Genomic DNA, 17,588 nt, shown 5'->3' with positions numbered 1-17,588 from the left:
ACAGAATATTCGATGGTCCCTTTGGGTCTCTGGAACGACATGCGCCTCCCATCCTTCTTTTCTGGAGTCTTCTTCTGGCCAGTATCTGAAAGCAAACGAGGCAAGGTGCGCATTACATTCATGTTCCTCTCTCCCCAGCTTGTCACAAGCTGCCGTTTCCCAGCCCCGTGGGTAGACAGCTCATTCGTCAACAGTGAGCGAGCCAGCCAGCCAGCAATGTGAGCTGTGAGCGCCCGGACCACTTTCGCTCTCTCTATCTCTCCTGTTCTCGCTCTGCTGCTACCCTCCTGCTTTTCCTCTCTTTCTCTCTCTCTATCGCACTGTCCTCTCCTTCATCTGCCTCCCCTCCCTTTCTCGCTCCCTTCTCCTCCTGGCCCGCCGTGCAGCGCAATGGCAGGGGCTGAAAACTCCCCCCGTTGCCTCTCACAGCAGACGGAGACCAGACTGACCTCCATCAGGGCACCGCTGATCTGATTGCGAGCCCAAGAAGAGGAGAAGGAGGTGGATTCAGATGGGAAGCGGGGCGTGCTAAGCTGGAGACAGAAGGAAAAAAAAGGAAAAGGGGGGCTGAACTGGAGTGTGGATGGAGGGGAAGGAAGGGCTCGATGCTACATGTTGGTTGGGTAATGGAAGGATGTTCCATGGAACAGTGACAGCTAAAGAGGAAGAAGTGTAGTGTTTGGGGGGTGGGGGTTAAAAATGACATTTACAACGTCTCTACTCTTCCTGGAAGGACCTGGCAGGTATGTAAAGGAAGTAGAAGGCAGAGCAAATTTATGGTGGATGGCAGAGGATAACAGGAGGGCAATTGCGGCTACTGAGGTTTTAGTCAGAGAACATGAAAAATGCATGATATGGGAAAAGATGGGTAGGCTAGGGTGGTGCAGAAGATAAAGGGACAAAGGGTTAATAGGGACAGGAGAAGGTGGAGTTAGACAGTTGGAGAAGGGTCGGGGTGGGGATGGGATAAGACAGAAGGATAAAGGCAAGAAGGGTGGATGGAATACTGAAAATCAGTAGATGAAAGACAAAAGATAGGATGGAGATGAAAGAAGGATGCTCTTGGGAATGAAGATGATGTTGAAAAGAGGCCAACCTTGCTCTTTGACTTGAGCAAGTCGGCCACTGAGCTTCAGGAATACTATACAAGCATTTATTTATTCAGGGGTAGGGTGTGGGACAAAAGAAGAGATAATTGGAGGAGGCTATTGGATTTATATAAAATATTTATGATGCACATATGTTGACCCGATACCCTCAGACACCTCTCTCGTAAATCTTTGTTTTGTAGATGCCGCACATGGCTAATCAGCATCGTTATTCGTTCCCTTATCATCAGGCATCTGAGATAGCTCAAAACATGAGTCATACACCAGTGTTGCTATTTCTGGGGCTTAGGAGTGCCTGGCAGTGAGTGAGAGGGGAGGGGGGAAACAGAGCTGCTTCAGGTGTACAGCAACGATGATGTGGCTTACGTTTCTGAAAAAATATACAATACAGTCATAATCAGAGATGTCAGACAGGCAGCTAACGTTGCCTAACCAAAGCCATCCCTCATATATACTCACTTCTAATCCTGTCCATCCCACCCTCTGTCTTTCCATACAACCGTCTCCAAACCGCACATCATAGCAGGTCTACTATTGAAACTATAAGCTATAAGCAGTTCCTGTCTGCAATCTATACAAGGCGTAGAGAGAACTATCACTGAATTCTTTGCATAATAAAGAAGAGAATAGTACTGTTCTAAAACAAGCTCTGCAAACTTTTTTTTATTATCACTAAGTGCACTGATTGCTGGTAATGTTACATTAATTTTGCGGCACCATCATGAGTATTTTATTGTCGAAGTAGGAAAATAAAATACTGGTTTTCATTTTCAGACCAATATCTGTGGAATTACCTGCTGTAAATTTACATTTGTCCTTATACACCACTATTATTATTACCCCTCAGCAATGAAAGACTGATGGGGTATTGTTATCACCCTGCTGTGTGGGCGGACAGTGTGGACATGATTGTGAATGTGATAACTCAAAAAAGAAGCCATCTAGGATTCATAATTCATAATATGACACTAAAAATCTTGGATTAGTTGTCAGTGACCTTGATCTCAAAGTCAAGGTCAAATTAGGTAACCTAGAACCTTTGAATTAATACCATACTAGGAGGGCGAAGTGTAGCACTGGCGGCTCCACAGTATTTTCATTATTAGCTTGCTAATGAATGGATCATCGTGCTGCTGTAACTTATGTTTCTTGTGACAAATAAATTCATTCATGTTGGGTTTGGGTCAGTGGTCCAATGGTCTGTTGAATCACTAAAGACCATAAGCAGCTCTTATGAAATTCAATAAATGAATTTAAAGGCCTGAAGCCTATATAGCCTTTCCTAAGGAAACCACCCAAAAAGCATAGAACAATTTAGCATTTTATCAATTCCTACCCTAGTGACCATCATGTCACCCCTCATTATAAGTTCATTAGTTAAAAGGACTTCAAGCTGGGAATCACTGTGGTAGACTATGTCTCTGCTGGCTCACACATCACACTTAAATTACTAGAGGAATTTTCAGACAGGTCCATCCAAGATATCTGCAATGAAACCAATTCATTCAATATAAAAGCCACTCTCTCTGAAACACTATGAGGTTTGATTTAATCAACTCTGTCCTGCAAAATTGCAACACATGACAACCTGTGTAGCACTTTGAAATTCTTGGAAAGCAAGTTGTTTTGATCAAAAACATACTGACCTGCCAAACTGCGAACGTGCGCCAAATCAATTATCTTCCATCTAAATGAAAACCTTTGACGGATGATTGCTTTCAGTAGGAAAACACAATCTGGAGCTGCTGATTGTGGATGATGGGGTTTGTGGTGCTTTTTAGAAGCGACCTGTCATAACTGTGATTTCAACCTCTCCCTGTTATGAATGAATACTCCACTGTGTCGCTGTTTAATTGCTGGTCATGGCAGCATGGCAGACTGAAACCCAATATGCGACTCAGTAAGTAGACAGCAGAGGTGTTGATCTGCTTTGTTAGCTGGTCCAAGCTGAGTGGGCTAACAACACAAGAAAGCAGTGACGATGCCTCAGACTTCCAAATTTTGGAAAATGCCAGGAGTGGGAGAACATGAACTAGCAATGAGGACCAAAACAGACACGCGGTGAAAGAAAAAAGCAGCCATACATTAGCAGCTGCAGGGGTGTTCGCACATGGGGAGCCGGTGATTGCTCTAAAATTAAACTTCACCCTGGATCATGGCACAAGAAATGGGCATTTTATTCACACTCCAGACACGCAGCAGAGCACAGCGCCAGGGCAGCTTCAATAACAAAGGCTCTGGTTTCATTCCACTCCGCAGGAAACCGGCAGCATCTGCTGTTTCAGTATAAGCGCTGCTTCAATACAAGGAATCTCCTCAAGTCTACAAATCACAGCATAGTTTATGCCATGTGATCCAACAGAATCTCGAGATGTGTTGGAATGTTGCTCTTCAATAAAAAGAAATAAATAAATAAAGTTTCTGCTGTCAATACCAAAAACTGTAAAGCACTGCCCAACATGTACTGGAATAGTGGGATAATGTGCACAAGTAGGAGCACTGGGTGCATGAGGCCATAATGGAACGGTGTGAAGAAACGATTGCCGCAATTATAGATCAAACACGGACACGGTTTGAGAAAACATTCGAGGGGATGTAAACCGAGGTCACCTTTTATCCAATTTGTGGTTCAACCAAGTAAAACAACTGTTACCACAATGTCAGCTTTCTTTACTGCTGTCGTTTCCCCATAAGGAACATTTTACTTGGCTCATTAATTGGCTGAATTATAATAACACTGGGTCAGCTGTGCAAGAGAGGCTGCGAGACCGGTTCAGACACTGAAAGGAGCTGCCATGTGTCGGGAAAAACAAAGGCCGTCTCTCACTAATGGAAACGGTCACAAGAGCTTACGCCTTTCTGAGCAACTCAGCCCAAGAAAAACAAAAAAGCGACCACATCGTGGACGCTGCCTCGTGGCTACACAACACTGCAAGGCGCAGCAAAGCAAGTATCACTAAGAAGAAACATCAACTAATAAAGTCATTACAATTCACTAATGAAATGGTACACTACAATAAAAGCGTAACCAAGTCAGGCTTTTACAGGAAATAAAGAAATAACCATATTATTAATTAATTTAGGCATCTGTAAATAATTAAAGTAATATGTAAGTAATTTTAACTACTGCATTGTATTTTAAAGAAAAGAAGAAACAATGAAATTGTAAGTAACTCGTATTTTACAGGGAAATGAGACACAAATCTTACTGCAGTATACGCAAAAACAAACAACGTTTCCCTATCTTACGTCGTAAGCACACTGTACTTTTCAGGGTGTGGGTGTAGGAGGTGGCTTAACCTTGCCTAACGTCTAGGTATTTTGCAGGGAAGGAGACACTCTTTTCTGCACACTGCTTTTTAAAATTGTGTTTAAACAGTAATTGATAAAGAAAAAATAATTTAGCTCAGCTTGGCCCAATCATTGTAAGATTATAGGCCTGCAAATTTTCATGGTATTTATTTTTTTCTTGCAAGTTGGTAAGGGAGAAGGATTTACATGTTTTATTTTTTGGTAAAGCATAAGGATTATTAAGTAATCCATCATGCACATCAACGTGATGAATATTAAATAAAGATGTAAAAAGGTAGGATTAATCCACTCCATAATACAGCCTGCTCCCTGAAAAGTGCAGCATATTTACAATAATACAGGGAAAATATTGTTAGTTTTCTGTAAAATTACCAGTAAATTGCACACTACTTAAAATTATGTATGTATTACTTACATTTAAAGAAGTGATTATACTGTAATTATTTCCTCTAAAAACCTTACTTGTTGTTATTGTAGTGTACCTTCCTTTAGGTATTTGAGATAAATAGGATTACAGTGTAATTGGATAAGAGATTAAGAAAATAGATGAACATTTTAACCTATATCTTTTGAAGTTACATGTCTCTTCTTAATTGCAGTCAATTAAAAATAATATTAAAAGACTGCAAAGGTTTTAGTCCACAACACATACACAGCTGAGCACTTAATATCTCTTACAAGGACATCCTTGTAAGAGGTAGTGAAACACACAGATATGTTTTTATAATGGTCATGAATGTGTCATCTTGGTGACTGAGTTATAACCAAGGGAGAAAAAAGGGAAAGAATGAAAGGTTTCCCTGTGAAGTACATCGCTGAGAATCTTGTGCGCTTAACAAACCCGAATGCAGCCATGCATTGGCAAGGCAATCTGAATGATTCTGGAGACGAGCTAAATGCAAATGCTACTGTATTTGACTCTAAAAACAAACGGCGCTCTGCACCCGCGCAATCTGCTGAGCATGAATCACGGCAGCTAAATATATGGTCCCCTTCATTTTAGTACAGAGCCATGACAAACTGAAGCAGGCAGGGAATAGGAGAGTCAACAATTCTCTGACTAACATTCCCTCATGGTCTGTAGAATACACAAGCAGCTAATTTCCCCTTGCTCCCTTGTTTTCCCTGCCTGCTGGCTATATACTGCTCTCCCCAGATGTTATTTTTAGACAACCTCCTAATCAGTAAGGGAGGACAGAGCTCTGCGATACAACCACACTACACAGGTGCTGCACAGGACCGATTAACAAAGGTGTAGACTTTCATTACAAAGTTTGTGACGGAGGAAGCATGGAAACACTAGCTTACACTGGCTTGTAACACACTGCACCATCAAGGCAGTCATCAAGACTTGTTTAATGTTGTTTAATGTTAGTAACCAGCATTAAAGATAACTGTGTGGCTTTATTGCATTTGTGTTTTGTACTATCACTCATGTATTTGTTTAGTTTTATGTATTTCAAAATGGTCATCTAATAAGACAGCTATAAATACTACAGTGTGTGGCATTGGCTAATGCTACAGCTAAGGCTGTGCAATATGACCAATATCTCATATCCCGATATAAGACATTTATCATCCAGACAACAATATATATCACTAAAACTTTACATTTTCTGTAAATTCTGTGAATCTTGGGCAACTCAACTTGCGTTAAGTGTTTTTAGCTGGGCTGAAGTCGAGCATTTTGACTGATGCATGAAGCTATACATTTTTAGACATAAGTTGTAATGGCCGCCATTTTTTTGCCAGTATTTATTACACGGCGTGCTGCTGGGAGAAGCCTGTTCTAACATTTGAGTCTAAGGTTTATATTTAGCATCTGACGGCCCTTTTTTTGCTTCTCATCTGTAAACTCTCTTCACACTCTTTCACGTGACTCTTGTGTAGGTGGTAGAAGAGGTTTGCTGTGTTTAAGTCTGAGGTGGGGACCGGTTCCCTGCATAATTTGCACAGTACAGTTTTCTGGTCCGTGTCAGCCTTTTCATAACCAAACCATATCCATGCTACAGAGGTAGATCCTCGTTTAGAAATAAGGTCGTCGATTTGTTTTGACTGGTCTGGTTTATTTTGAAAAATCTCAACAGGATCTTGAGCTTTATTGTGAAAGGTTTATGTGGAAAATAAACAAGCAGACAGCAGAGCCACACGCTGGGTTTACCGTCATTGTTGCTAACGACAACGTGTAAAAACAGTCGCTTGTCCGTCCGTAGTGTGGTCATTTTAAATATAAGAGAGAACTTTAAGAAATTAATATAGCCACTACAGAGACCATCAAAACTATGAAAAAATATTGTCGTAAACAGTTTATTTTGCGACACCATGAAAGAAACGATATATATATCCCTAGCTACAGCTACCCTTACAAAGAAAATTGATCAAAAATAACAGTAAATGACTGACAGCCAATTACCAATGGTGTCTCTTTACACTATTGTATTGTTGTAAATCACTGTTTTGGTTTTGGATTTCAATCAATTGTTACATTTAAAATCACAATGCAGTGATTATAATAAACAGAATGTTTCGGTTAGATACGAGGTTGGATATCGAGTATAATGGGTACTGTGTTAGGAATGAAAGGTTGCCACATGGTTTGATGGAAATAAAAATTATCAACCTACAGAGCTGACAGTTAAATTCAAAGACACCGTGAAAATCAAAGCGAATAAAACAATGTGGCATGCTAGTCCAATTTGCTGAAGTTTCATTGCAACAACTCAAAACTATACCTGCATCCAATGCTGTGGCTGTTGCATTCACTCTGATAGAAACAGTGGGCAGAGCTGGGGAAATCTGAGACTTCAATAGGCATTAAATAAGGTTTGACACATCTGTTTGTATTAAAGGGAATGAATGATATCGACAGCCCTCTAGCACAGCTTGTCATAGCCTATAAATACAAAGTCCAAACAGCTCAGTAGCAACAGCAAAATCCAAAAACCAATGTTAGGGTCAGGTTAAAAAGATTACAGGCCTGTTTCACAACACAAAACAGTGTTTCTTTGCCGTTTTGATTTTCTGCCTTGTGTTACTAAACAAGTGGTGACACGGCAGGCTCAAACAGATCAACACCCTGCAGAGGTGAGCGCATATATATACAGATATATGTTCAGATGTAGAGAAGGGGAGGAGGTTGCACTTTGCCATGAGTGCACCTGGTATTTGACAGTGGGCAAATGATCCATCAAAATCACTTATGAATCCATCATGCAATGACAAACTCTTATTCAGGCACGCTGAGATTCTGAACTGTCCATCAAGTTACTGAAATATGCATTAAAACAAAACAGGGGCGAGAAAGTGCTGATTATCACACATGCCGACAAAATCCCATTTTAGAGGTGGATGGCGCTGCTGTTATCTTGGCACCAAGCTTTTAGCTGGACATGGCAACTTAATAATGGTGAAACGCAGTGGCAAGCGCTGTGGGCCTCTGTCTCATGTGGAACGGGAAGTCATCTATTATACATTGAAGCTACAGAGCTGTACATTGAAGTGTATTGTCCCACTATGAGCAAAGTATTGATGTAGTTCCACTGAGAGAGCTGAGAGGCCTGTGCAGAGAGCCCAGAAAGCTCCATCCACACAGTAAGAGAGAGAGAGAGAGCAACATCTCAATTCATTCTTGGCTCCATCACAAACAAGGTCGGACACACAAAGTCCTCACTGAACCATTATTGACAGCACAACATGCAAACTGATATTATTCACATGCTAAAGTAGTTCTGATGGGGGTTAGAAGGCCCCTGGATGGCCACATCATATTTGATAAAGCAAAGCAATTCTTCTGCACACTTTTTAATACTTTAAACGTCTCCAACCTGGGGGGAAGTAATTACACTTATTTAAACTATAATTTGTTCTCACCGTGCAAGTTGCGGTAACATAAAATCACAACAACAATAGCAAATTTCATCTTTTGTAATCAACACTCCCCCTGTCTCCAATGAATACCGCTGAGAAGAATCTAAGTGCGACCAGTAGTGTATAGCGGAGGCTATTATTGTTGTGTGACAGTGATAGGCTGCAGGTTTTACACTGTAATGAATATACAGTGGATGAGTGCCGTGAGACTGTTGACTTAAACACACAGAAAACAGTGTGACAGGCAACACCCTTTTGCCAGCGCTCTCTGTACCGCTCAGCTCCAAAGTATATTAAACCACCAGCCTCCATGGGCCAGCCTATACACCACTCAGCCTTTATTTGAAACTTTGCTGAACTGCAGTTTTGTGTCTCTCTGTGTGTGTGTGGTGTGTTTATGTGTGGCTATGTCCACCCCAGAACAGGAGGCAGCGGATCTGCCCTGTCCTCTCATTAACACTCTCCCAGTGTCAACTAATCACACCCCCGCTGAGCTGCTGGTACGGTAATATGGTCCTAAATTCCTCCCTTTCCACACTCTGCACGCTATAACCCAGACACCGAGGTGTGTCAGTGCTAAACCACACACACTCGGTTCAATTAATATTCTGACAGCGTGGACATGACTGTTTCCATAGTGACGAACCTGATGCAGACTTAAAGAGAAAAGGTGTTATTGAAAGGACTCAGTGGCAAAACCGTCTGCATTACACACCAGCAGATTCAACTGGTGGGAAAATGATATCGCTCAGAACGAAATGACTGACTCACTGTGATCATAATGAGCTTTATAATTGGGTCTCTGGCCTTGGTGCGCTTTTTTGGCGCTGGCTGAAATGTGTCCTCAGTAACAACAAGTATTCAAACTAAAAGTTAACCCTAAATGTATACAAACATTCATTAAATGTAGAATTTGAAAAAAAAAAAAGATCTAATTCTGTTAACAAACAAGATATATATATATATATATATATATATATATATATATATATATAGATAGATAGATAGATATATAGATATATATAGATATATAGATATATATAGATAGATATATAGATATATATATAGATATATATAAAAAAGATGGCTGCTTCCAAAAACAAGTTTGGCTGTAACTCAGTCTATAGAGAAACAAGCCTTCGCCTCCTTTTCTCTACAGTATGACCTCAGTAAACACTTTCCTGATTAAAAATGTTTAATAAACACCTTAATTGCTAGTTATTACGGCAGTGCTGTCTTACCTGCCAAATAATAAGCTGCTAACATATGTTTTTCTGTGAGGACTTCTTCCTGACGGTCCAATGTCTGAGTTCAGCTGCAGTCATCACCTCCTGGTCCATGAGGGTCATCACAAAGTTTATTAGGAGTCCACCAGGTTTATAGCACATTTCAGTCTAGACCAGTGATTCCCAAAGTGATTTTTAATACAATTTAAGAAATACTTCACTTTTTCTTGTGCTTTGATCACAGTGATGATTTAGGATTGGGTGATCCCCGTGGGATTTTCTGGTTTGTAACTGGGCCACAGCACGTTGGACTCTGGGAATGGCTGATCTAGACCAAAGCTATGGAGCAACTACTCTTGTCATCCAGACAGCTATGCCTCCAGCACGGTTATCAACACAACTGATTTTTATAGAAAACATTAACAGCCTTAATGTTAACCTCAAAAACCTTCGAATATTAACATTTTTGAGTGTTTAGAGACCAAACTAGTCATCTTTTAACAGGATAAATTCCACTGTTCACAAGTAGAGGGGTAAGCCCAACACAGGCATCTAGCATATTTGCAAGTAGGCATTGGCAAACAATTCTGCAGCTGTTAGTTTCTTGCTAACGTGTAGTGAAAGCACTTTGATCCACAGTTCACGCAGCTGAAACCAGGAGGTCCTGCTGTCACATACATTCAGCCTCTCAGCTCACTAATCACTCTCAGATCCCCCCACCCGTTGCTGCTAAGGTTATTGCACTTTGAGCAATATATCTTTCCAAGTCAAAGTTAGGGGTGGACGGTTTCTGTGTGTGTGTGTGTGTGTGTGTGTGTGTGTGTGTGTGTGTGTGTGTGTGTGTGTGCCGGGTGCATCAGCCAGATCGATGGATAGGACACATATATACATACATAATGTTCACTCAGCATAGCTTGCACAACAACTCTGTAACTTATCTTTTAGTGTAAGGCAATGCTGCCACTTATCTGTTATGATCTTTAAAAAAAAGTGCAGTTATTATAAAGTGTATTTAGACTTAGTTATTAGTATAAGAGACACTTGGATTGCCTTAACAGAGAAGCAAATGACAGAAAAGACAGTGAGGTTGGCACATACACTTGTGTAGTCTAACTTTGCAGTATAGAAGCACGTCTTTATTGGTTTATGTCACCTTTTGGAGCCCTGGCACCCTGCACCACAGCAGCAACACTAACCTCAGAGGTTACAGCACCGATCAATAGCAGGAGAAGTGATGAGCTCAGCGATGAGAAACACAAACTGTGCATTATCAGATCTCCTTATTGAACCAAAAGCAAACGGACTTGTTCTTAAAAGCAAACAGACTTGTTCTAGGTTTAAATCAGGCCAAATGCAAAGAGTACAAAATAGGAGTTGTAAGGGAAACTACAGCAACACTTGCACACTCAGTGTTGGACTGCTGTATAACAGTATCATACATCCAGCAACCCTATACAATTCTTTCTAAAAGTTTTAATAGGTGGACAAGAAGTCATGAAACCAGCTTATTCCCCAATTTATTCATTTTGTGTTCAACATAAACAAGAACGTATCTAGAGTGCAACAAATTATTCTCATTATAAAAACAAAAGTGGAAAAAATATTTCACTATGGTTCGGATTTACAAACCTGCACATGAACCACAAGCAATTATTTACAATAAGTACATTTAAACAGGAATAGTCTGGTTTGGGAATGGCTCCTCTAATGCTGGGCATACACTGTGTGATTTTTGGCTCATTTTCGTGCGACCGTTTTGTTGATCGGTCTGAGTTTCGCCTTCATCGTGTGTCGTGCATCGCGTAGTATACGTGGGGTAACGAGAAGCGATTAACACCTCACGACCATCTCCTGATCATCAATCGTTTGGTCGTAAGAAAATCAAACCTGTTTGAAGTCCCGTCAGCTGTCGTGATGGTGTCACCGCAGCCTCTCACACTGCGCACGCGCAAACACAGAAATGAAAGTGAAAAGACGGAGAAGCACAGCAGTGCAGCGTGTGATCTGGACACAAGCGATGGAGGCACAACTTGTAGAACTTTGGCAAGCTCATCTCAGCCTTTTTGATGTGGCCTCACAAAATTATCACGACCACAACAACCGTGAAAATAGTTGGATCTACATTGCTGCTCAATCACAGCTGCCTGCTCAATGTTTTTCAGTAGCAATTTAGCAAAGTTGATGGTGGTGGTTTGTCTGTGTGAGTGAAAGACAGAGAGGGAGAGTGAGCGACAGATTTTCTGTTATAACCTTCATTTTATGGAGGCACAGTGTGAGCACTCAGGTCGCATCAGAGCATCGGGCCATATAGTGTGAGACCCTGCATCGTGACCTACAAACTTCTAACCCCTGCGAGTCAATCGTACAGTTTGAGCAGGAGCTGAATAACGCGACTGAAAAGATCACACAGTGTATGCCCAGCTTAAAGTATCACTGCCTGTAATCTAATGGTTACCAACATATACCTCTCTGAAAGAGATTACTTCATACGTCGACTGCTTGTTTTTTAGGGATATTTACTGTGCATTTGGTATTGTGGTATTGGAATATTTATATAGAAGTGTTTTTGACTGAGAAAATTAATGGTATCGTCCACTGAAATGGGCACTAGTTGTCCTAAAAGCTCCTTAAAAATCAGTTGATCCAAAATGCTGCAGTGAGAGTAATGACAGGGACAAGAAAGAGAGAGCACACTGGCTTCTCTTCATTGGCTCTCTGTTAAATCCAGAATCAAATTTAAAATCCTTCCCCTCACATTCGAGGTCTTGAATAATTGGGCCCATCTTATTTTAAAGTGCTTATAATACCGTATCACTCCAATAGAGCACTTTGCTCTCAGACTGCGGGCTTGCTTGGTGGTTCCTGAGTATTTAAAAGCAAATTGGGAGGTAAAGCCTTCAGCTTTCAAGCCCCTCTTCTGTGGAACCAGCTTCCAGTTTGGATTCAGGAGACAGACATCCTCTCTACTTTTAAGATTATGCTTAAAGCTTTTCTTTTAGCTAACGCGTACAGTGAGACACTGCAATAGGCACAGGGTCCTGGGGGCTTCTTATGATGCACAGCGTTTCTTCTCCACTCACCTCTTTTCACTCACTGTGTGTTTATACACCACTTTGCATTTAATTATTAGTTATTATTAATCTCTGGCTCTCTTCCACAGTGTGTCTTTTTGTTTTGTCTCACTCCCAGTCAGTCGCTGCAGATGGCCGCCTCTCCCTGAGCCAGGTTCTGCTGGAAGTTTATTCCTGTTGAAAGGGAGTTTTTTCTTCCCACTGCTGCCAGATGCTTGCTCACAGGAGGTCGTCTGATTGTTGGGGTTTCTCTGCATTCTTTAGCTTACAATATAAAGTGTGACACAGGAGTGTTTGAATCCTGGATGAGAAGTTTTAGGTTGAAGTAATGTTAGCTATATCTCAGTTAATAATCTAACATCCTCACTCGGTTAAATAAAGGTAGTCAGCTAAGTGAGTAATGTAAAGTGCTCCTCCTATTTAACCACAGTCTGTAATAGCCAACCAGTAACAGAGACAGCACCACCAACACAGGCAGCTCACTTTCCATTAAACCAGACAAGTCTGCTGAGATCACTGGGGAAAAATTAAGACACCGTCTCTTTAAATCTGTCTGCATGACTAACTATCACACAGGAGGGATGAGACAAAGCACAAACTATTTCATGCACAAATGATTATCTTTTATAATGTTGAAACCCTCGATGGAAGAGGAGGTAAAGAAGGAGTATAGCTATGGTTTTTTTCCTTAGTTTCTCTTTTCCTCAAACTGTATGTGATCATTTCAAACCATGGGTAAAAAACCAAACAGTCAGAGTGCTTTGTTAAACATTTACAGATAGTGATTGAAGCCATAAAGAGCACACTGATCAGTGCACTTACTGAAACGGCAAATATTTCCATTGGACTGTTTGGTAAAAAAACAGCACAGCTGCAGCTAACAATGTGTTTCAAAGCCCTTTTAATCTGGCAGTTATTTTCTTTAATTAATGAGTGAAACATTTCAACTTTAATGCCTGGTCTGTATTATTTAGCTCTCCAGCTTTTTCCCTGTATTCCAGTTCTATCTGGATCGAAACCAAATATCTGCATAAACAGAATTTAGCCTAATGCTTGACTTTAACAGTTTAGGTACAGCGGGCATTAATAAAATCCTGCTTCTGCTCTGAGCCCAGAGGACAGAGGAAGATCAGCTGACTGGGACAATAGAGAAAGGCACTAACTGTTCTCACAACAAGCATGTCAGACTACATTTAGACCAGTTTTACCAGGTTCTTGAAAAAGCCAAGCAATCTTAATGAAGCTTCAAAAGGAATTATCTGTGTGCATTAGCAGCAACATGATTACTCAATTATTTAAAGTAGAACCCTGATCTGGGGGCTGGTACACACATGCTTTACTAACCAGCATGTATAAATGCCACTCTAAAGTAAATACAATTTAAAGCTCGGTAAAGATTACTTTGCTGTGAGTTATTTTTTCCACCATGAGGAGTGACATCACCAGGTGTTCCCCACTATCCAGCAGGGGGAATGACAGCATCATCTGTACAGTAGATCAAACAGCTCTTTGCACAGACTCCCCACTGCTTGGCTTATTACAGATGGGGAAAGTGTTGGGAAGACTGCGAGAAACCACGAACAGGCACCAAAAAACAAAGCCCGGCAGCTTCAGACAAACTACACATAGAAAGTCTGCAAATGCTAAAGTGAAATGAGACTTTGAAAAGATGAAAACTCCAGCCGACATCACTCTGCTCATCACTGCTCTTTAACAGCCTCCGGTTTTGTTTTTGTGATGTTTTCAGTAAGTAGAGAAATTACTTCCTTGCATGTTTACTCAGGCTGGGTGCTCTTTTCAGCCGGAGTGATGAAGATGCAGAAGAAGCAGTTGAGTCACGCAGAACAGGTTGTAATTACCTCCCCTTAAGCCTCAGTGTACTCTGCATTTGTGCTCTTCATCTGGCCTCTTTCAAACATCTGCTGTCTTGAAACCTCAAGACCGCCATCCGAGGAATACAGCACATAATGTTATTCAGCACGCTGACATCTCATTTCAAACCTTTCAGGCCTTTCAGCACATTGTTAAAAAGATCATCTGGCCCAGTCAGCTCTCCTCTCTCATCAGTGCTCACCAGTGTCTCTACCTTTCATCTGGATATGTATTTATTCGTAAACTGATCTCATTTTGCAGGTTTTTATTTGACATTATTCTGTCATTCTTTTGGTGAAAGACAGTGGTCATTACACTCTGAAATGCAGTGCAACGTGCATGGGCGAAGAACTCTTTAAGGGTCAGGAAACAGGTCATTAGTTTAAACCCTAGACACAAGTGCAGAGCAGGTGTTCAGTGCCACGGTCGGCCGATCCCTCGGGGACTCCTGCCACTAAGGTTCCCCTGACAGAGCCATCAAAATTCCCAGGAGTGCCTCATAATAGCATGCAGGGCGAGTGACCTGCTAATACAAACTGCTCAAGGACTGTTTTTGGAAATGAAGGTGATTAAAATCAGTCATTACAGCACTGAGAGCAGATTGCACTTTCTGAATCATCCTGATAACTGCAGTGGAGTCGGTGTCAGCCTAAGGGTGAACGTGAACACTGACAAATAAGTGAAAACCCCAGGGGGGAGTGAAACAACCTGGAGGTGCTTTGAAGAGTTCAAAGTCGTGAGGACAAACCTGCTCTTGGACCGTGGCACAGATGAATCATCTGCTATTAATATACAGTCTGGGCGCACAATCTGTTTATGTGGCCACTTCGGTGTGACAGCAGAGCCAGAGACGAGCTCAAGTTTGAATTACCAGTAGTGCTGTATGTACGTGTTCCAGTTCCCAACAAACAATGCACTCTGCAGCAGAAGCTACCTTATAGTTTAAGGGCTTGCAAGAACATAAACAAACTATGATTTTATGGGCTAAATTGTGGCCTTTTTACATGCATCATCATGATGCATCAGTTTTTGTTTTATCGGTTCACAGGCACCTATTAAATTGAGACTTTATTTAAAATAGAAATCTGGAACTATATATTGCAGAAAAGCTCTCAGTTTCAGGGATCTGATCCAAATTAGTCTTCAGCCATAATTATCTTAGTGCAAACTCTCAAAACATCCAGAAAGTGTCACATGCCGCCGATTACAGCTGAACAGGATCGCTGGTGGACTCGATCTGAAACAGCATGCTGAGCTGTAGCATGTGACCCAACGTCTGCAGGTGTGGCACTTCTTTGTGTTTACAATGCTTTTGCATGTCTTTTTCATCTCAGTGCATCTTATTATGTCAGAAAGGGACATGTCTTGAGAAGATTCAAGTGTAGCAACCAAAGCTACACTTCTGATTGTTTATTCTTTGATCCTCATGACGGAAAACCTCCCAGTTCCGCCGACCTCCCTCGTCATCTCAGGCTCCAACACACAGTTCAAGGTTTTGAGGCTGTTGCACTGTGAAGTGGGAGGGCGTGTGAAAGCTTCCTAGCGTGAGAACTCTGAAAGTAGTTTACTTTTAAATTCCCTCTAGCGCAGTGTACTGGCAAGAACCTGTTTTAATTTGTTATATAAAGGCAGTAAAAGTACAAAGCATACACCACAAAAAGTACCTGGGATGACACTAATATTACACATACTATACCATCCCATAGTATTTTCTTCAAAAATGCAAGATATGTTATATATAAACGGTTTCTAGTATTGATGGCAGTCAGAAAACACAGTCAACATTGAGCGCAATTCAACAAACAAATTTAAACATGGTGTGTAGAAGTTTGCTTTGTTCCTTAAAGGTTAAAGTCCACATGCCTGTGCAGAAAGTGGTTACACATTGCCCCAGCCGAGTAAATATGTGAAAGTTTACTCTGACTCTGTCATCTTAGCTTAAGCTTCACTTACCAGCTTGCTTCTTTACAACTTTGTTACAGAGAGACAGAGAGATGCTCCTGATGGCGACGGTTTGCTGTACTGTATATCAATAAAATATGAATAATTAGGTTAACTGATTAGACTTTCTAGTGTTTATGAGATAGGGTGGCATTGCTTTATCATGTCATTAACTAATCACACATGCCCCTGGTTGTATACAGAAGCAGCTTACAACGCTTGTCTCAGTTCAAGGCTTATTCTAGCCTCTTTGGATCAGCTCTTAGAGACAAATACCCACTAAGGTCTCAGGGCTGTCCCACTGACACATCGTAAAGTGCATGAGGACTCTCCTAGACAATCTGACATTTCGAGCCCTTTATGAATGCTTTCAGTAAGCGTGCATTTCTGCAGACTCTACCTGAGGAAATTACCCCTCTTGGCACCTGGAACTGGAAGTACAGGAACACCGCCAACTCAAGTGTGACTTTATTCACAGATCTGACTTTGACTTGTTTGACTTGGCTATTATGGTTGAGAATGTGGAAAGGCCTTTGACTTTCTTTGGCAAACCAGGTTTGATCATTAAACTAAATATGAAATATGAGTAGCCGCGTGTAACTTAACACAGAGAGGCCTCTGCTCCAGAAATAGGAGTTCACAGAGGGCTGTTTCATTCCTCACACAGCAGCTGGAGCACAGATAGCTGAGGTTGCTGTCTGTTACTCAGGGGTTAGGGTAAACTGGCCCAGTTGTGCACCAACTGCGCCATTATTGAGCTGTAATGTAGCACACTGCCCACCCACAGTTCCTGTAGAAGTTCTACAGTAGAGTTACCCGTCTCTAACATCGTCTGCACGCTTCCACAACCTGACTCCACGTCAAGTTAGTCTCAGTCTTTGTGGGGCGGCAGCAGCCTGCTCTCCCAAACAACCCCTGCTGTCAAGAGAGACAGGGAGAGAGGCACGGGGACTACTAATGAACCCGAATGCCATCCGTGGCGTTTCAAGAGCAGCAGAGCATGCATCTGATTAATCTTTGTCCTAATTAGATCGAACAATTAACCTGCCCACCACCGAGCTCTGGAGCCTGATGACTCTGCACGAGCGTCAAACCTCCTGTACATTTAAAACCGAAGCGTGCCCTCACACTGCAACTTTCCTTGTTTTCACAGCGACCAATTAATTCTAAGTAACAGCGCACAGCCTTCC

At 41.5% G+C, this 17,588-nt stretch overlaps 1 protein-coding gene across 2 annotated transcripts in view; it reads right to left on the bottom strand.

Annotated features, from left to right (window-relative positions):
- LOC146508028 (oxidation resistance protein 1-like) overlaps positions 1-17,588 on the bottom strand; it is a 102,088-nt gene that overhangs the window by 16,940 nt on the left and 67,560 nt on the right. For both annotated transcript variants that reach the window (XM_085178528.1, XM_085178529.1), the window contains one exon: positions 3-85. In XM_085178528.1, coding sequence (XP_085034654.1) covers positions 3-85 — 83 coding nt within the window. The remainder of the gene's footprint in view (positions 1-2; positions 86-17,588) is intronic.

This window comes from Neolamprologus multifasciatus, chromosome 11 (genome assembly GCF_963576455.1).
Source record: "Neolamprologus multifasciatus chromosome 11, fNeoMul1.2, whole genome shotgun sequence".
In the NCBI taxonomy this organism is placed as follows: domain Eukaryota; kingdom Metazoa; phylum Chordata; class Actinopteri; order Cichliformes; family Cichlidae; genus Neolamprologus; species Neolamprologus multifasciatus.
This window is presented reverse-complemented; position numbering and strand designations above follow the sequence as displayed.